This window comes from Pteropus alecto, unplaced genomic scaffold (genome assembly GCF_000325575.1).
Source record: "Pteropus alecto unplaced genomic scaffold, ASM32557v1 scaffold24, whole genome shotgun sequence".
In the NCBI taxonomy this organism is placed as follows: Eukaryota; Metazoa; Chordata; class Mammalia; order Chiroptera; family Pteropodidae; genus Pteropus; species Pteropus alecto.
This window is the reverse complement of record NW_006439192.1, coordinates 8,415,786-8,433,960: the sequence shown is the minus strand read 5'-3', so window position 1 is coordinate 8,433,960 and position 18,175 is coordinate 8,415,786. Positions and strand designations below refer to the sequence as shown.

The window sequence follows — 18,175 nt, the reverse complement described above, 5'->3', positions numbered from 1 at the left end:
ACTGCTTCTAGGTAGCAGATGGAAAAGAGTGTCTACAACAGAGGCCCGATCTCTTCAGCTGATGAGATAAAAATGCTAGAGCGGCCAGGGGAGAATAAGAGTAACTTTGAGGGTTAACTCCATGGGAGACCAATGAAGTTTGTGTCAGTTGACTTAATAAGATAGGGAGAAGAGAGTGAGATAAAAATATGGATCAGGGTTGGGAAAATTCGGGTTAATTCCTAGTCTTCTCAGGATTTTCCCACAAACTGCCCTATTATAGTGTAATTAAAGTTCATTACTTTCATTTTAAATACTTTCCTTCACAGAGAGTAAAAGACAACAGTGAAAAGGCATTTTATTACTATTTTTAGGAGTTGTGTTTATAGTTTAAAATATAAAGGTGCTTAAAATTTATGAGTAAATATAACATCACTTTGCTTTTTAGTAAGCACAGGTTAAGCCATAGATTTTTGCTAGTGTATTATCTTACATGGAGTTTTATAGGTTATTACTTGAAACACAAATTTATAAATTAATTTTAGTACTTATTTTCTCTTTCTATTATGCCATGTTTAGTAGCTTGTCTTTTTTTTGTTTGTTTGTTTGTTTGTTTTTTGTTTTTTGTTTTTTGAGCATTGAGAGCTTTGTTAGCACCCAGCAGACAGATCAATGAGTGGGTTGACAGGCCAATGATCATGTGTTTTTGGACAGGCAGCAGGGGACATGTAGGCAGGTGAGCATGAGTCAGACAGGTAGCTTGTTCTCAGTTTGTCACTGGCATGGTTCAATGTGTCCCCTCATGGTAACTGTTATTGAATTATGATTTTGACACTTGGATTAGATTTGTGTAGCTATGCCATAAAGTCTCAGGAAAATAAAATTAGAGTAAGTGTCATGGTCTCACTGAGTACTTATAGTAGTATTATATTGATTATTTTATGTTTTCTGATTTATAGGATCAAACTGTGAATTATTTACCACTGTTATATCCTTGGCAAAAACTCATAGACTTCCTTTTTTATTAATTTGGGGGGTGCCAAAATTTTGATAATATGGCTTTTCACATTCCTCTCATAGGAGAAACGTCCAAGTCATTTTTGCATATTAATTCATTCAAGAATTGGTTTTGAATTTGAATATGTACTATAGATCAGTTATAGTATAGGGACATGGAAGTAGAGATGTTTTTGTGACAAATCTTTTTCATTTGACAAGAATAAAGAGAAGTTCATGGAATATTGTAAGAAAGTCATTCTTAAACAACCAACTAAAATTCTTTAGGGAGTGGATTATTTTGGCTTATTTAAAGATTCTGAAAGAGAATGAAGAATCTCAACTCTAGTACAAGATGGTCTTGTTTTTATTTTCTTCTTAGAACATTAGGAAGAGTTCATCCTTATCCAACCCTCTCATAGTGTTTAAAAAGAAATAGAGACTTAGAATGTGTCTTAAGACAGATACATTCAGGATCAGAAGGTATTAAGTAGCAAAAGAGGGCATGACACCAATTTCCTATAATTCTTCGTCCAATATAGCTCGCTCTATACCTGTCTGTGTGTTTGTGAGTGTTTAATTTAGATTCTCTGGTTTGTGAAGAATAAAAACTGAAGGAATGGTGTGAGGTATAATGAAAGAGGGCTTCCATGGGAAAGAAAGAACATCATTATAACTGGGTTTCAAGGAGATAAAATTTTGCCCAGGCATCTCTTAGAATTTAAGCAATGGGAGTTTGTGGCTCTTCTCTGTTTCTTTCATATGCCTCAGGTACTTCTTGACCCTTCTGCTATTTCTTTTAACTTCTTACCTCTCCTGCTTTCAACTGTGCTTCTTCATAATTCCTAACTTTGACCTGATTATGACACCATTTAGCCATATTTTTATTTCTCTTCTGGAGGCATTCTGTCAGTTTTAACTCCTTAGTTCCCAAATTAAATTCTCCATAGCAAGCATCTGATTGGTAGAGCCAGTTGTACCAGACTACGTTGAGAGACCTAGAGAGCGTACAATCATCTGCCTTCCGGTCAGGTGCCCACCATAGGCTCCACCCAGAAAGGTGCAGCTGGAAACACGGCTGCCTAGAAACCCCTCTGTCTTCAGAAGCTGTGGGTGGAAAGTGCTGTTCATAAGAGACCGTGACTTGGCAGGTACCATGATTGACAAGGCCAGTGCACTGTGTGTATTGGGAGATGTCCACTACAAGGACTTAGTTATTGAGCAGCTGAAAGGAAAGTGTATAATTCTGATCCTTCACCCTCTTCTACTGCTCTCTATAAATTTGCTCTATTTAGATCAAGGATGGTTATCAAAGTCAGCTCTGTGGGACTCACATGTATTACATTTGCATTGTCACATTCCTATCTCCTTAGAAAGCTGGGCAAAGGTTGCATAGAAACACTTTCAGAGAGAAAGAGAACACTGTTGTCATAAACTGCCACACAGCTAAACCATTTCTTCTTAACGTATATTTACTATTGACTTGGGCTGAGAGAGTTGAGTTCTCAAGAATTTTTTTTCTGTGGGGGTCCTAGGAGGAAAAAGAAAGGCTTAAAAGTAAGAACATGTTATTAAAATATTATGTAGAACTCCCTTTGAGATTTTTAATTTATGTTTTCTACAAAATATCTGTCATTTTGTTAATTTTCTGTCTTATTCACCTCTCCTATATTTTTCCAATAAGTACACAACTATGGCTTGATGATTTCTCTATAGATTGTCTTGATGAAAGATCTGGGTATGTTGCTGTGAGTTAATTACCCTAATTCTGTTCTATGTAAAGGATTCCTTGTGATTTACTTAAATTCTCACACAGGTGCCTTCTTTGTGCCAATATGTTTAGAATCTATTTTGGTACAAGATTCTAGGCGAGATGGCAGAGGTTATGGGAAGACATGAGAGGGAGACTGTTTTCTTCTCAGAAAAAAGTGGAAAGTATAGTGAGATGACCTTGCCGTGTGACACTATGTTTAATGCCATTAAGACAGCTCCATAACTATTAGAATAAAATCAGCTTAAATCATAAAAGTCTTCCATCTAATATACAGAACTTTCTACAGTGAAACTCATTGTTTAGATCTACTTAGATAAGTAAATAATATAAATGGAATGGTTAGAAAAAAACTAAGAAATTCTCCTTGAATGATTTTATGCTTGAGTGAAATAATGATTATATTTATATTATTTTCAAGCATTTAGAAAATAATATACATATAACCAATCATTTTGCTAAGCTGTATTTTAGAAATTTATATGTTTTCTGCCTTTCCAGTGCTTTTCAATTCCTACCTTATTTGGGAAAAAGAATTTGTCATATAGTAGACATATATGCAAGCTGCTAATTACTTCTGGGATTATGTAAATCTAACAAAGTCCAGTTGAGTTTTCATATAAAGAAAGGTCTCAGAGGGAGTCATCATTACATGATGGATTACAAGTGAATTTCTTTTATGAATTCAAATAAGGCAGTTTAAAAGGCCACATACACTATGCTTACAAAGCTCAAACCTACATGTTTATTTGTATTTGTATTTTCTTTGGCTTGGTTTTTATGTAGGAAACCTTAATTTAGCAATTAATTCTTAGCTAAGAAGCCTCATGAAAACTCCTGGGCATTAGGGAAGAGAATAATAGGCCTAGCTGGTTTTCAAATTAATTAAGTACTGCTGCCTTTTAAAAGATTAATACAGGAGAACATAGAACTTACTAATCAATCATATCTTCTACTAGGTTTTCTTTTTTAATCAGGAGAAAAATTATTTGAGAGAGATTCAAGATCCCCTAGGAGCAATTGGGCTCATAGCAGTAAAATAGCTGTTTTATTTGTGATGAGCGGAAAAACACTGTTTCTATAAAATTTGATTAATAAATCGATTGGTCCTTTAAAAAATTAGCTCATCAGGGTAACAGGCTTAGCCTCACTCTGTCTCCAAGTTGACAGTGTTGTTGCAAATTCTGTGACATTGGTGAACATCCTGTAGTTACAATGAGAAGCATGTAAAACATGTTTTATAATTTGTATGGTAGTCTCCATATATGGCGTATTATGTAGGATTCCCATGAAGGCTGATATAAGTAGAATAGAGTAATCTTTTCAATGTATAGTATCCATGCTGTCTTTACACTATTTATTAATTAAAAAATTTCCCAGTTGCTTTAAAGTAAGCACTCATTATGAGCAAGAATTCAGACACTCAAAGATGTTCCTGAAGTCATCTTTAACAGTGATGATAAATGTGCTCATCTTAAAGCTTTAAAAAAAATGACTTGATCAGATTTTTGTATGCATAGTAATGACCTGTAAATTTAGAATAACAGAGTCACATAATTAGATGTTTAAATATACACAGACACATTATATATATGTTTGTATATATGTGTATATATATTTTGCCAAATATTTATATTTAGTATATTATGCTCATGGTGAAATCTCAAAGAAGTCATACATATATAATGATTAGAAAAATTGCTTTCCAAAAGGTGTTATTTTTCAGAATCTGTAACTTTTTCTCGAGACCACATTCAATTTATTAAGAAAACATTCAAACATTGCAAATATACTAATGTTCCTTATGTTTACTTGCCTGCTCAGCATAAGTTGCTCGGTTGTGTTCAAATTCTCATTATTTTGTACTAATGAAGGAGAAGTCTTTTATATATTCACACATTTAATATGCCAAGTTAACTACAGGAAAATATGATGCTTAAATAACCATCAAGGAGATTGCAGGACTTAATATTTTTTAAAATCTAGAATTTAAGATAAAATTATTTTTAATCACACTAATAACAAAAGATTTTCTAAATCTATGAATTCTACTCAAAATACAAATAAAAGTGCTTGATGACTGGTTTTAATACAAAAGATGAACTTTTCTTATTAGCAAGATTATTTTAGTATAGAAAGATATAACTTCTGAGCTTGTATTTTCCCCAAGATACTTGAGAAGATTTTTATTTGGAACTATAATCATTAAAGATATTTTTAAAAGTCTCGAGGATAAATATCTAATTATAGAAAGGAGGTTATTTAAGTTGTCTCTGTATATATACATCTTTTTAGTAACCTCCTTTTTGGTATTTTTATTTAACATTCAAATAAAAAAGGAAATATTATGGTTAACCTTTCTTCAAATACGAGATCTTTTATGCAGGTGATAGAAAAGCTCTGATTTTTTTTTTCTTGGAGGGTCACGGTGACCAACTGCTTAGTTTGTCAAAAATAAATGTGCAAATATTCTTTATTAATACCGGGATTGGAATGTTTGCCCAATCCTCATGACTCTGAGCTTACTCCTTCAGTCTGGCTATCATGTCATTGATGGATCCTGAAGGACACGATAAAGAAGCTTCTCTCCTTTGCTTGGGATCTTCTTCTATATATTCATAGAGTAAGACAAATGCTGTGATTCTTTGATAAAAACTTTTCTCTTAGATTAAATTTTCCTCAAAGAAGAACAATTTCATTTTCTACAGCCAGATTTGAGGCCAGATTCAATTTATTAAAAAATCAAGAAAGCTAATTGTAGCCACTTCAGAAACAGATATTGCCACGTCGCCAATTTAGAACATCCCCTTAATCCCTATTGCTTGAGAAAGTCCATGGGATATCATACACCTTTACTGATTCCTTTCACTTTGTCCCATTTTTAGTGGGTATAAGAACCTACGAAGGCAGTTTCGACGGGCTTGATAATAATCTCACCTTGAATGGTGTGTCCTCTTAATGCTTGATTAGAGAGGACCTTTCACACTTAATTTGCATGAGAAAGGCACATTTGGTCTTATTAAAGATATATTTCTGATCTTATACATTCATTTTTAACTTGATTCTTTTTTTTCAACATCCCTTCTGAAACTCACATGCCATTTCCCACCCCACCTTCCCATTCTACAAAACCATTTATACCTAGAGAAGCTTCTGAGGTTGAAGAAATACTACCACTTAAATTCATTCTTCTTACCTGTTAATTCAAACACAAAATGATAGTATATATGACTTGCTTAGGATTTTGGTAGGATCTAGTAACTTTTGTAATATATATAACAAAAATTACTATCTGTATATCACAACAAATTCAACATCTTTTTGTCCTGGTTAGTAAATAATAAACAGTAGAATACTATTAAATTATTTAACAATAATTATACACACAGTGAAGGTTGAATGATATTCATCATTGTATTTCTACATCTTTCCAAGCTTCATAAAACTATGCCATCCTGAAAATATTACATCTTAACAATTTCAACCCTTTTCAGAAGGACTGAATGAATACAGAATTAATTAGTCACACAGTGCAATCATTCTTTATTCCATCATAATGGCGATAAAAAAGCAAGTCAAAGTTTGAACAAGACTATCACAATTCCCCTGATAATGGTGTGTCCAGAAGTGTGCAGTTTCGTTCTTTATTTCCTTGGGATCGGAGCTGACAACAGTAGCTGAAATGTTGATCCTATGATAATGCACCCATCTTGATTTCCACCGGCAATTTTATCTGGAGTCCAGTGGCAGAACTTGATATTTTTCATTAATCTCAGCAAAAAACATTGCTTGCTTTTGTTTTTGAACAGAAATGTAATTCTTCAAAGATCTATAATTTAAAAATTCTCACCATGACTTTGATCCTACAGCTTTGATTTTCTTCTGCTTTTTCTGCCTTCTTTTCTGAGGAGGAGCCCACAGCCTCTTTGCCATAAATTCTCTTGCCGACCTCAATAGGGGCAGTGAATTCTTCCTAATTATTCAAATACAGCTCGTCTCATGTTCTTTGCTCAAGAAAGAAGAACTACTTATCTAGACAGTCTTTTTTTTTTTTTTCTTTTGCATTTTTCATTCTCTGTATGGATAAAGCTCAGGCTTTCATCACCCCCTTGCAATACTTCCTTCCTTTACACTCATTTTTAGGTTGAAGGCAGGCTGTGGAACTGGTTCCCAGCCTCCTGATTATACATCATAATATCCTATCACCTTTTCTTTTTTTGCAGAGATCTTCACTGGCATGCCAGCCTCAACTGAAACAGCATATGTGTCTTCAGGTAAGGAAAATAAGCTTGTCAAATTTTACTAACCAGAATGACAGACATAACTGCTGGCTGCTCCTTCTACTAAACAGAACCCCTTCTGCATCCAACTTTCAGCTGTTCTTGTTTTCTGCCAATATTTTCCTCCAGCTCCTTCTGCCTTTTTGGATTTTACTTAAAGGAGTCCAGTTCTTGACGTATGTCTGAACTTGGGTCTGAGAGGCATGCATGAGAAAAAGAAATCTACATCTAGATAAAATTTTGTGACATTAAACGAGTAAAGGAGACATCTAGGTTATAAATTCAGTTTTTATATCTTTATAGGAGCTTCTCTTGGCCACTTCTACTTTCTTTCATCTGTCAGAGTTTATTCCTGGCTAATGTATCAGTGTCTGATCTCTGACCTTTGGGCTCCTGACGATCAGTTGTGGGTCACTAAACTTAAAAAGAAAACACTATTTAGGCCTGATGTTTTAAAATGTTCCTTTTTTTTTTTTTGGTTTGTTTGGCTTTGTTTGTTTCTCACTTTCTGTAACATTTGCTGAGAGCAATTATAGTCTGAGCAGATACTTGATACTTATAACCTAACTTTACTAATGCATGTGTAACCATAACTCATTGTTTTTTTTTTTTCAGTAGCTGTGAATTTAATTAATCTACTCTAATTATTTTTTACTTTTTCTTATCTTTTGTAATTATATAGTTAACAGAACCTTAAAGTGTTTAAAAATTAATATTTAATTCTGGGAGCAAGTTTTTGTAGACCTAAATTCAACGCTCACTTCAAATAATTTGTTTTTTCATGATACTTTACAGTTTACAAAGATTTTTACACCTCATTTTATAATCACAACAAATTTGCGAAACAAGACATTATTTTTCTTCGTTTTACAGATGAGGAAACTGAAGCATTAGGAATGTTAAGTCATATAGCTCAGCAAGTGGACGAGCAGATAGTTCAAGCTCAGTCTGATTCTTTTAATCACCCCATATTTAAAGTTTTGTTTTTGTTGATTTTTTTTCCATTATGGTCTGTACCTTGTTGAACCAATAGGAGGCTATATAATCTAACACAGCAGTCTCACTTTTTCCATTTTACCTTGACCAGTTTTTTATCTTCCCTTCAAAGCCATTGTTCAAAATCATAAAAGCTAAATTTCTCTATATCCTAGACCGCTTTGGCCATATTTAGGGCATATTGCTGTGTCATTACTAAGAGATGTAAGTATGTGTGTTGTAGGGTGGGATGATCCTGGAGTCCAAAAGGCTCTTAGTTTAACTTTTCTGAGTAATAGAAAAAAAGAGAGAGAGAGAGGGAGATGAGGAGGGAAAAAGAAAGATAAAAGAAAACCACAACAAAAAAAGTTATTGAGTAATCTGGAATTCTTTACCTTTCATTCACACATTTAATGTAGCAACTTCATTATCTGACTCCAGTAGAGGTTACGAACCCGAGCTTTAAAATTTATGTGGTGCTTGTCTTGGGAATTTGGACTGTAACTATTATTTTCTGATATACGACTTGAATCTTTATTACTTGCTGGCTGCTGACTTTCAACCTTTCTTTGATATTAAGTTGTTCTTATTTCTTACTCATAACAACCCTTAGGTCCCATGCTTTTTTTTCTGCATGAGTTATGTTTTATGCTCCGTCTGTACTTAAATACTGGTTTTCTTCCTTTATCCTTGCTACCTAAGAGAATCTTGCCACAGTACATTTCCAATGATTGTATTATGTTTATTCGGCATGATTTGTTTGATCCTAATGTAAATGCTCTAGTAGATTGTGCATGGGCTTGATTTAGCACCGTGTTAGGTCAGGATGTTTATGCAGACCAAGATGCCTGGAAATATTCTCCTTCTTTAATTTTTTTATTTTATTTTCTCTACGCATGAAAGTTGACTTTCATTCTCTTTGGTTTCATATTTCTTAAAATCAAAACCACACCCAAGAGAAGGAATTTCTCTTTCACCTGTAGTACGGCTATGTTCAGTGTTTTTCTGGGAAGTTCATCCAGCTGTTGGTAGGCGGGATATCTTTACAGATGGGCTGATTCCATTTTCATCTCTTTCAAAAGTCTTTGGTTCTGGACTACCGAAATATTCCTTTGTGGTCTTTGAATATTGTATACACCTTCTTTTGACTTTGAAATGCTTCAGCTTTTCTGTCGTACTATTTTCTGGTACTCTTTTTCTAGATGATACCCAAGCCTGGCCAATTTCTAATTTAAGAATCAAGCAGCATGACTCAATAAAGCCTCATTCCACTTTTATGTTTTATAGAGTCTCCCATTAGAATATCAGTAACAACAGAAGGAGCAAATACTTCTTCATGTAAGTATATTTAAATATTCCGTTTGCTAGTTTTTAACCCAAGACAATATCTGCCTCCAAAGATTATGTTCATGACTTGTCTGCTCTTATTGAGGGACAGTATACGAAGTGCGGGAGCAGGATGGTGTTTGCCTTTTGGAATAGAAATGGCCTCCTTCTAGGTTTGGGGTCAGCTAGATACCCCATTCCCCTAAGATACATATAGATCTTCAAAGATGCTACATATGTGCTAGTTTTAGGAAAATGTAGTTTCTTTGAATATCAAGAAATAACTTCATAGTCTCTGAGGCCTAGTTCTGGGTGAGCAATAGAGAGCATTGTGTTGTTGTTTTTTTTCTTTTTAAGTGTGTCTTGATGCCTTCAGCAACTACTTGAGGCATGATACTCAGCTATCTGAGGCCTCTATTCCAAAGGTCCTCAGTTCTCATATAAAGTCTGCTGTGATGGAGTAAGGAAACTATATATAGATGCCCTTAATTCAAACTTGATAGCAAGTGACTAATTATGAAAATGTTTGAAAGCAAGTCCCTAGGCAAGATCTCAGATTAGTTTTCATCTGTTTAACGTTAAATGCGCTTTGTGGTTATGGAGTTCTACAACCGTTAGATTGATTGGTGCTTTGTGCTATGTCAGGGGAACTTAAGACATTAGCAAGGACTAGTAAAAATAGTTTTCATACTTATAAATTGTGACTAGCATAGAATTAAATTTTAATATCCAACAAGAGACTCTATCAGACCTTGAAAATAAAACTTAGAACTACAGTCTTTGTCCTCCTTCTTTTAGCTCTTTATTTAAAGCTAGTGCTCAGTTTGATAAGCTCTTCAATAAGTAGATGTTCTCAATTATTCAATTCCAACCTGGAGAGTGTGTTTAAGGAACAATTTCCTTTGGCCATCAGTATGGTAGGAAACCCTTGAAAAGGAGGTCTGTACTTTTGGCAACTTTAGCTGTTTCGTCAGCCTGTTTAAATAGATCCCATTTGACTTAAAGCCTTTTCTTTCAGTTTAGTGGTAGGTACCAGAACTATAATGATATGATGTAAACATATTTTTTATGGCATGAAGTATGATGTTTTGGCTACATTTTAGCTAAATAAAGCATCATTTAACTGGATTGGTGACAACAATCTAGTAAAATCAAACAGGAAATGAAATGCTAAGAAGGACTAAATTGGCTTCCTCCATATTCTGAGGACATTCATTACATTCCCCAAAATGATAATCCTTTCTAGGGAGTTTGGGATATTTGTTATTTAATTCTACTTATAAAAAGATTAGTATAATTATACATATTTTAGATAACTAGCATTAAGAAATCATGTCAAGCTGTGTTTTTTTATAATTGAGTGTTTATTATGCAAAAGCAAATGCTAGGTTTTTCTTTTCGGCTTTTTGTCTGGGAATAATTTCTCCCCTGCATGATTCATTGAATAAAGTTATTGGAACTCTTGTAATTGGAACCCTCCATGCTATCATTAACGGGACAATGGATGCTGTCCTTAAGCATAGCTGATTAATTTTGGAATGGAAGCAATATTTCTATTGGTTTTCCAGAGCTTTAGGGAATTGAAATGAATCTCTCAGTTTACATTTCTATTCATTGCAATACTGTTGAGAGAAAAATAATGTTGAAATCTGACTCTGATCTCTAACTCTCAGCAGAATTAGTTTCCAACATTTAGCAAAGGTTTAAGATTAAGAAAGGTTTCATGTACCATTTTGTTAAAATATTCCGTGTGCCATTTTCATACATCGGTCCCTGTTCATGATAGACTCTTGGTAATATATTTTTTAATCTCATGAAAATATGCTCTATAATTTGAAAATAGAAACCAGTAGTGGCAGAATTCTCGGTCCAGTCTTAATGAGAACAATGAAAGCAGCGTGAATCACTAGCTCATTTAAAGGCGGCACCAAGCAGAAGAGCTGTGACATAGATAGATCTCTGCCAAAGGTTGAAGGTGAAACTTGAAAAATCAGCACTAGCAATAAGCTGTACATAAAAATTCAAAATGTATAAAAGAGTCAAAGGCCTTGGAAGAGTTCACATGGGTCAGAAATAATCAGCCATGAAGAATAGTGTTGTTTTGTTTTGTTTTGTTTTGTTTTGTTTTCACTCAATTTCAACCAAAAAGGAGGCACTGGTAAATCCCCGTATGTGAAAAACGAATTATGCTTTTATAATGTAATCACATCTGTGGTGGGCTACATTCTTTGAACTATTGACATTGGTGTTTCCTAAAGTAAATTTTGAAAAGCCTTTCTGAAGTAGTATGGATTCAGCAAACCTGTTATGTATTATAACAATTTGGGGTGCTTTTTGGGTCAGTGTAACAAAAGCGCTGCAGCTTTATTACTTTTCAGTTCCTTTGGTAGAAATGTGCATATCCTTATAGGGAAACGTCCCCTTCCTGCCTGTCCTGTTCTGAGAGCCGCTCACTTCTGAGTAAATCTCGAGAGGTTTCAGCAGTGGTGGCATCTGTCCTTGGCCCTGCTTCGTGCCCTGCCTGAGATGCCAGGTGTCATCTCTGCCAACATCCTGTTTTTCCCCAAAACCTTCCCTGACCCCTTCAGCTCTCAAAGTTCTCCTTTTGTCTTCTTTAACTCATGTTGAAATAGAGCTAAAAAAAAAAAAAAAAAAGGAAATAAAAATTGCACACTTACCTATCCAGAATAATATTCTGATATTTTAGTATATTTTCTTCTACTCAGAGTTTTTCATTCTGGCTTCCTACTTGTCCATCCTCCCCCTTATCTATTTAATATATCATGAACATTTTCTCCATGTCATTAAACATTAACCAGAAATTTTTAAAAATACTATTTTAAAATCTAAAATTTTAAAATATATTTTAAAATCACTGTATGATGAAGAAATCATTCTTGATTGGAGCTTTTTAAGGGATTTAGTTTTCATTTACAAACACTTTATCATTTTTGACCCTTTCGTATTTATTTTTTCTGGTATTTCATAAATATTGGTAGAATATCAAAGTTAATCATCCTTCCTTTTGTGTGGTAAAATTTTAACTACTTTCTTTTAAATTAGAAACTTACATTGTACATTCACTATTTTTAGAATTATTGATTATAATTTTTTAAAAGTTTCTTATAATATCTCCTGATAAAGATCAACATTATTTTCCTTTATTTTATTTTGTAAATAAGGCATCTCTGATTTAAAATGTATAAATAATTTGCTAAATAAGTGTCCTATTACACATGAATGACAGGTTTTAAAAGAACTTGAATCTTACAAAACAGTAGGACTATCTTGTTCCTGCTTTATACAAAATCAGCAAAAAAGTAAATGGATTGTTCAGAACAAACCTTAATGACTTCTCTTGAAGTGCCAGCTGCCAGTGACCCCATTTTGTAGAGAATTTTGTCAAATGCTATAAAAAATACAATTGGTATACCAACCACTTTATTGAATTAAGCCCCATCCATTTCAATTTAATATATAAATGAGGAGAACAAAAATGAAAAGCCTAATGAATAGAAATAGAAAAAAGTAAAGATAAGTTTCTGGAAAACAGTCTTAAGTAGTAATATAGATTTTAAAAATGGAAACAGTCAAGGGAATAATAATAATAATAATAATAATAATAGCAGCAGCAGATGTTTAGTGAAGGCTTACTGTGCACCAACTACTGCGCTAGATGATTTCTGTGAATTATGGCTCATGATTCTTACCAAAATTTATTCCATTTTTCGGATGATGAAATTGATGTGTCTGTCTAAAGTCACACTTTAGCAGGATTCAAACCTAGTCAGTATACTAGCTTTCTTTGATGCATGAGATCTAGTTGCCTCAAAGAAAAAGCCTTTAGTATTAGAAAGAAAAGAGATCCTGTGAATGGATTGAAAAATAGTCTTTGATACAAAGTGGATTGGGAATATGTGTTGTGGATTAAGGTAACTGCATTACCTGGAACCAGCTCATAATCTTTATGTTACACATCAAAGCATGACAGGTGGTGAGGTGAAATTGAAAGATCACAGACTTTGGATGGACTCATGTTCTTAAGTTTAAATACTGGTGCTGTGTAATCTTAGGTAAATTAGTTAACCTCTCTGAGATGCAGTTTCTTTGTCTATATAATCTCATTCATTTCAAACCTATATTGGGAAGCTTAATGTGGGAAAATGAATGTGATTTATTTAGCACAGCTTTGCTTAGGTGGTCTCCCTTATATATGGAAGAGAATAAGTACCTAAAGAAGTGATGTGGCTCTGAAGAGAGAATGGAAATCAGGGGAGTCCTTGCATCTTATTTGAACAACTTAGAATAATATCTTTATAGTTGGAGAAGGAAAATATTTAATGATTTTTAGTCTAAATGATGCTGCTGAAAAGAAAGTTCTATGCCAACAAATCACTATGTTTTTTCAAAATATTGTATAGTCTCAGCTAAGGCTGCATTTTAAAGGAACTTATCCAGGAAGTCCTCTTTGGAATCTCTGAATGGAATGAACAATTTAATCTTTAATTTGGCACCTAAAAGATCTAGCTGAAGGAAGAAAATTAAAATGTCTTTTGTCTGCAGAGACATTTCTATTATAATGAGTTACAGCATTTTCGCTTGGGAATAGCACAGTGATATGTATTGATTAGATGGGACTGGGTCTGCTGGTTCATTGGTGAGAGTTAGAGCTATGGTTCTTATATTTCACCTTCAGCCGTAACTGACTTACCTGCTTTGATGGTAGAGGAAGCTGCTCAGACCTTTGCTTAATGATTCTCAGCTGGAAAAATTGCATTTCAGTTTCAGATCTTTATTTGTGGCAAAAAATATGAACTCTGGTCGGTCACTGTTGGAGAGTTACTTTGACTGAATGCAAATTGTATTTCCAGACTTCTATAAACATGGCATTTTCATGGGTGTGGGTGGTTCTGTCTATTGTGAACAAACCAATTACCATGCATCATGTAGCAATAAAATAATAATTTGAAAAGGAAATTTTCTACCTGGTATTACTTCCATTTTTCTGATTGCCTAGAGTTAGTTACAGATTTTTAAGATAATACAGTGACTTGGAGCAAGAGTAGGAATTCATATGTTCAGATAAGTTATTGCCTTCATGTTCAGTTCACTCATTTTGTAAGTGAATACACACACACACACATATATAATTTTTTTTCTTGTAGTACTACCTGCAACTGTAATATAATTCATCAGTTCTAGCTTTGCCTTTCTAGAGTCATTCAGTGTCTCTCATTGCATTTCACTGCTGGACAAGATAATCTCAAAACTTTTGATCAAGCTTATAATTAAATCATAGTTAACTTTATTTAGTTGAAATTAACCTTCTACAAAATGATTCTTTTGACATACAACTATATGTGTGTGTATGTATATATAAATAACTGATATTTGTATCATACTATATATTTTATACGGCATATTATAATTTTTGAAGTCATTTATTCACACAATAACTCTGTGACCTAGATTTCATCCCATTTGTCAGATGAACAACTTGAGGCTCAGAAATTTCTGACATGTTCAAATTCAAAAACTAAGTAGATGGTAGAGCAGAAACAAATCTGAATCTTCTGATTTCAGATCTTATGGTCTTTTATTGCAAATTCTTATGGGATCTATACAGCTAGGTTGAGGGCAGGCCTTCTTTTAAAAAAAACTAAACAACGAAATGGAGTTTTTACAAAGATCCCAGGATATATAATCACATTTGTTGCAATTATCCCAAAGCCGACTTTTACTGAAATAGTACACTGTTCATAATCTACAAGTAAATGAAATAGACAGAAGAGCCCTAAGTTCATGTAACACAATTCAAGGGTTGTATAAAAGGAGGGATGCTGACTTATTCTTTGGTTATATTATTTTGAGAATGATGTGCTCTATTGCATAACATGCTGTTTACAGAGATGGGAATAATTGTAGAGCCATTGCACTCATGAGAATCTGATCTTTGTCAAACAAGCGTATCTTCCTCAATGGTAGTTTGGGGAGATGAATTGCCTTATTCCAGGCTAGCTACTGTTTAATCTATTGTATAATATTATATATCCTGGAAATTATCTGTATGATAGCTAAATTTATCAGACCTGGAATAATCATTTCTCCATATTCTTTGAGGGTTTTTTACTGGAATAGTCTTTTTGCTATATATACATATACATATATATATATACACACATACACACACACACACACACACACACACACATATATATATATTGTTCATCTTTCTGTGTATCAGCTGAGAGAGAGAAGGGCATCTTTATTTTTTCTATTTTAAGAGAAGTATTTACACTATAGTGTTTTTAATCATTATAGACAGAGTAGTGAAACAGATTACATATAAAATATTTTTAATTGTTTAAAATGATAAGTTGGAGTCCAGAGAATGGAAACAGAGGCATATAACAAGAACATAGCTAGGAGAACAGAGCTAGCAAGATTTTGATGGTTTTATTTATGCTGAACTTGGTGGCTTTCTTAATTCTTCATTTTTTTCAAGTTATCTAAGAATCTGAGAAATAGGAAGATAGGAATAGAGGCCTTTAAATTAAAAAACCTTGGATGCTATAAGAAACAGTCCCCGCTACTCCTTCAAAAACTAAAAAAGGAATAAGATAGAGGAAGTAGTGAGGAACAACATGATAAAACAGCAAAATAAAGAAATCTGGGCAGTGATTTAGTTAGGAGTTTTTCAACTGCAAGTGATAGAAATTCAACTCCAAGAGCTTAAATATAAAGGGAGTATATTGGTGTAAATAACTGGCCCAATTTGATCCAGTGGTTCAAATGATATAAGAGGATGGTTTCTTAGTCGTTATGGTTTGCTTCCCTACAAATGTTAGTTTCATTCTTAGTGGGATTTCTCTACCTGACAGGGAGATAGCTACTGGTATCTTTAAGCCTATATCCCCATATCTCATAATCTAAAAAAAAAAAAAAAGTGAGAAAGTCTACTCCCTAATCCAAACGGCAAATTTTAAGGAAGAATCTTATTGACTCTACTTGCATCATATGTCTACACCTAAAATAATTACTGTATCCAGAGAGATTAATGACTCTGATTGGGCAAGGTCTGGGTCAAATGTCCTCCACTGTCTGTGTTTGGGATAGTGAAGCAGATGGGCTCAGCCCCATGGGACCTGTATGAGATAGGTTCACTGCAGAGAGCAGGAAGGAGAAAGTGGCTAGATGAGCAAAACCAGCACGGTCCTCTACAGCGAATGAGCAGACAACTTTAGAAGAATCAGGAAATAGATATCAGTCACACAGACTTTTAAAGGAAAATTTTAAATGAATGTTACTGAAAATTAATTGAGCAGACAAAATTAAAGCAGGATTACCATTTTAAATAATGAGGTGGAAAACAACACAATCGAAACATCATTTTTTTAAAGTGTTTATTAATACCTATGAGCTCACAATAATCATCCTTAGGAATGCCTTCTTTTTTAATCCAGGAACTCATGCTTTTCTGAAGAAAGTACAAAGGAGTCAAAATATGAGTTACAGTTTTCAAATTAGAATGTATGTGAAGTATCTTGAAATCTGTAGTGTTCTGACTTTTGGAGTCAAAAGTCAATGAGTACTTGATCCAGATTCTTTTTTAAAAAATATACATGATTAAGTAGATTTTGAAAAATTACTGGTTTCTTTCACCAGGGTAATTGCATGTTGATTAGGGGTTTTTTTGTGTGTGTTGTTGTTGTTGTTCAGTAAGAAAAGAAAAAGAAATATGCTTAGCCCATTCCATTTAATATTGCATAGAAAATTCAACAGGTCTTAAGTATGAGATCACACTGATTAAGGCTTTATCAGCCTCATAGACAGCAGTTCTGAAAACTAATAGAGGTAATCTCTCTGTTCCTCATCTATGATCATCATCCACTTTTCTCCGTCCTACTCTTATTATAATGCATCTAGCATTAATTCATTTCTTTAATAAAGGTGCTCTGTATACATAGTTTAACTAATCATCAAAGAACTGCTAGAATGGCACTTTTCATTTTATCTCTCAGTCTACCAGAGGTCAGCAAAATCTTAATAATCAATTCTGTGGGCTGTGCTCATTTTCATTCAAGCCCATAATGATCTCTTATTTAGAGGGTTGGGTGTTTAGGTTGAATTGTTCACGGAATATGAGCTATCGTTTTGTTCTTTGCTCAGGTATTTTAGAGCCTTTAGTGAATATCAAGCATTTTTAGAAACGTGACAAGAGGGAAGGAGGGACAGACTAAGATGGGCTTTGTTAAATGTTGCAGGAACTTTTATTTGTAATGATAAAAAAAATTTCATCAGTCTTTTTTTTTTAATTTTTAAAAGGAATTTGGGGCTATTAATTTCTCCATTTTAATAATAAGAAAACTAAAATAGATATAGAGATTGGTTAAGTGACAACTAAGGTCAAATAAATCAAGAAAGTGAGTGGTAGATTTAAGATTAAAATTTGATGGCCCTATTTTTGCTATTCGATTCTTAGATTATTGAGGACTTTCCTTCTCTTTAATGAACAAATAGTTAATAATCTAGTTTCTACTATGTTCCAGCATGATGCTAGGAACTATGGTGTATTTTTTGGAGGGAGGCAATGGCTGAGGGAGACAAATAGAGAATAGTCCTTGGACTGAAGGAATTTGCAGTAAAGTAGAAAGGTTAATTGTGGTTAATTGGGCTAATTGTGTATAATGATACATAATCATAATACAGAGTAGAATATGGAGAGCAGACTGTTAAATCAGGTTTTTAAGAAAATAATGTTACTTAAGATGGAATACATTTATCCATTCTATGGTATGTGATTTAAAAAGAAATATATAATATATTTTGGAGATATATATATATAGAT

At 33.6% G+C, this 18,175-nt stretch overlaps 1 protein-coding gene across 8 annotated transcripts in view; it reads left to right on the top strand.

Moving 5' to 3' along the window:
• The window catches only part of NRG1 (neuregulin 1), a 198,979-nt gene that overhangs the window by 51,703 nt on the left and 129,101 nt on the right, over positions 1-18,175 (top strand). For 7 of the 8 annotated variants that reach the window (XM_015592842.2, XM_006916326.3, XM_015592843.2 and 4 more), the window contains exons 4-5: positions 6,970-7,020; positions 9,289-9,339. The exons of the other annotated variant lie outside the window; for it this stretch is intronic. In XM_015592842.2, the coding sequence (XP_015448328.1) occupies positions 6,970-7,020; positions 9,289-9,339 (102 nt within the window). The remainder of the gene's footprint in view (positions 1-6,969; positions 7,021-9,288; positions 9,340-18,175) is intronic. 8 annotated transcript variants of the gene reach the window in all.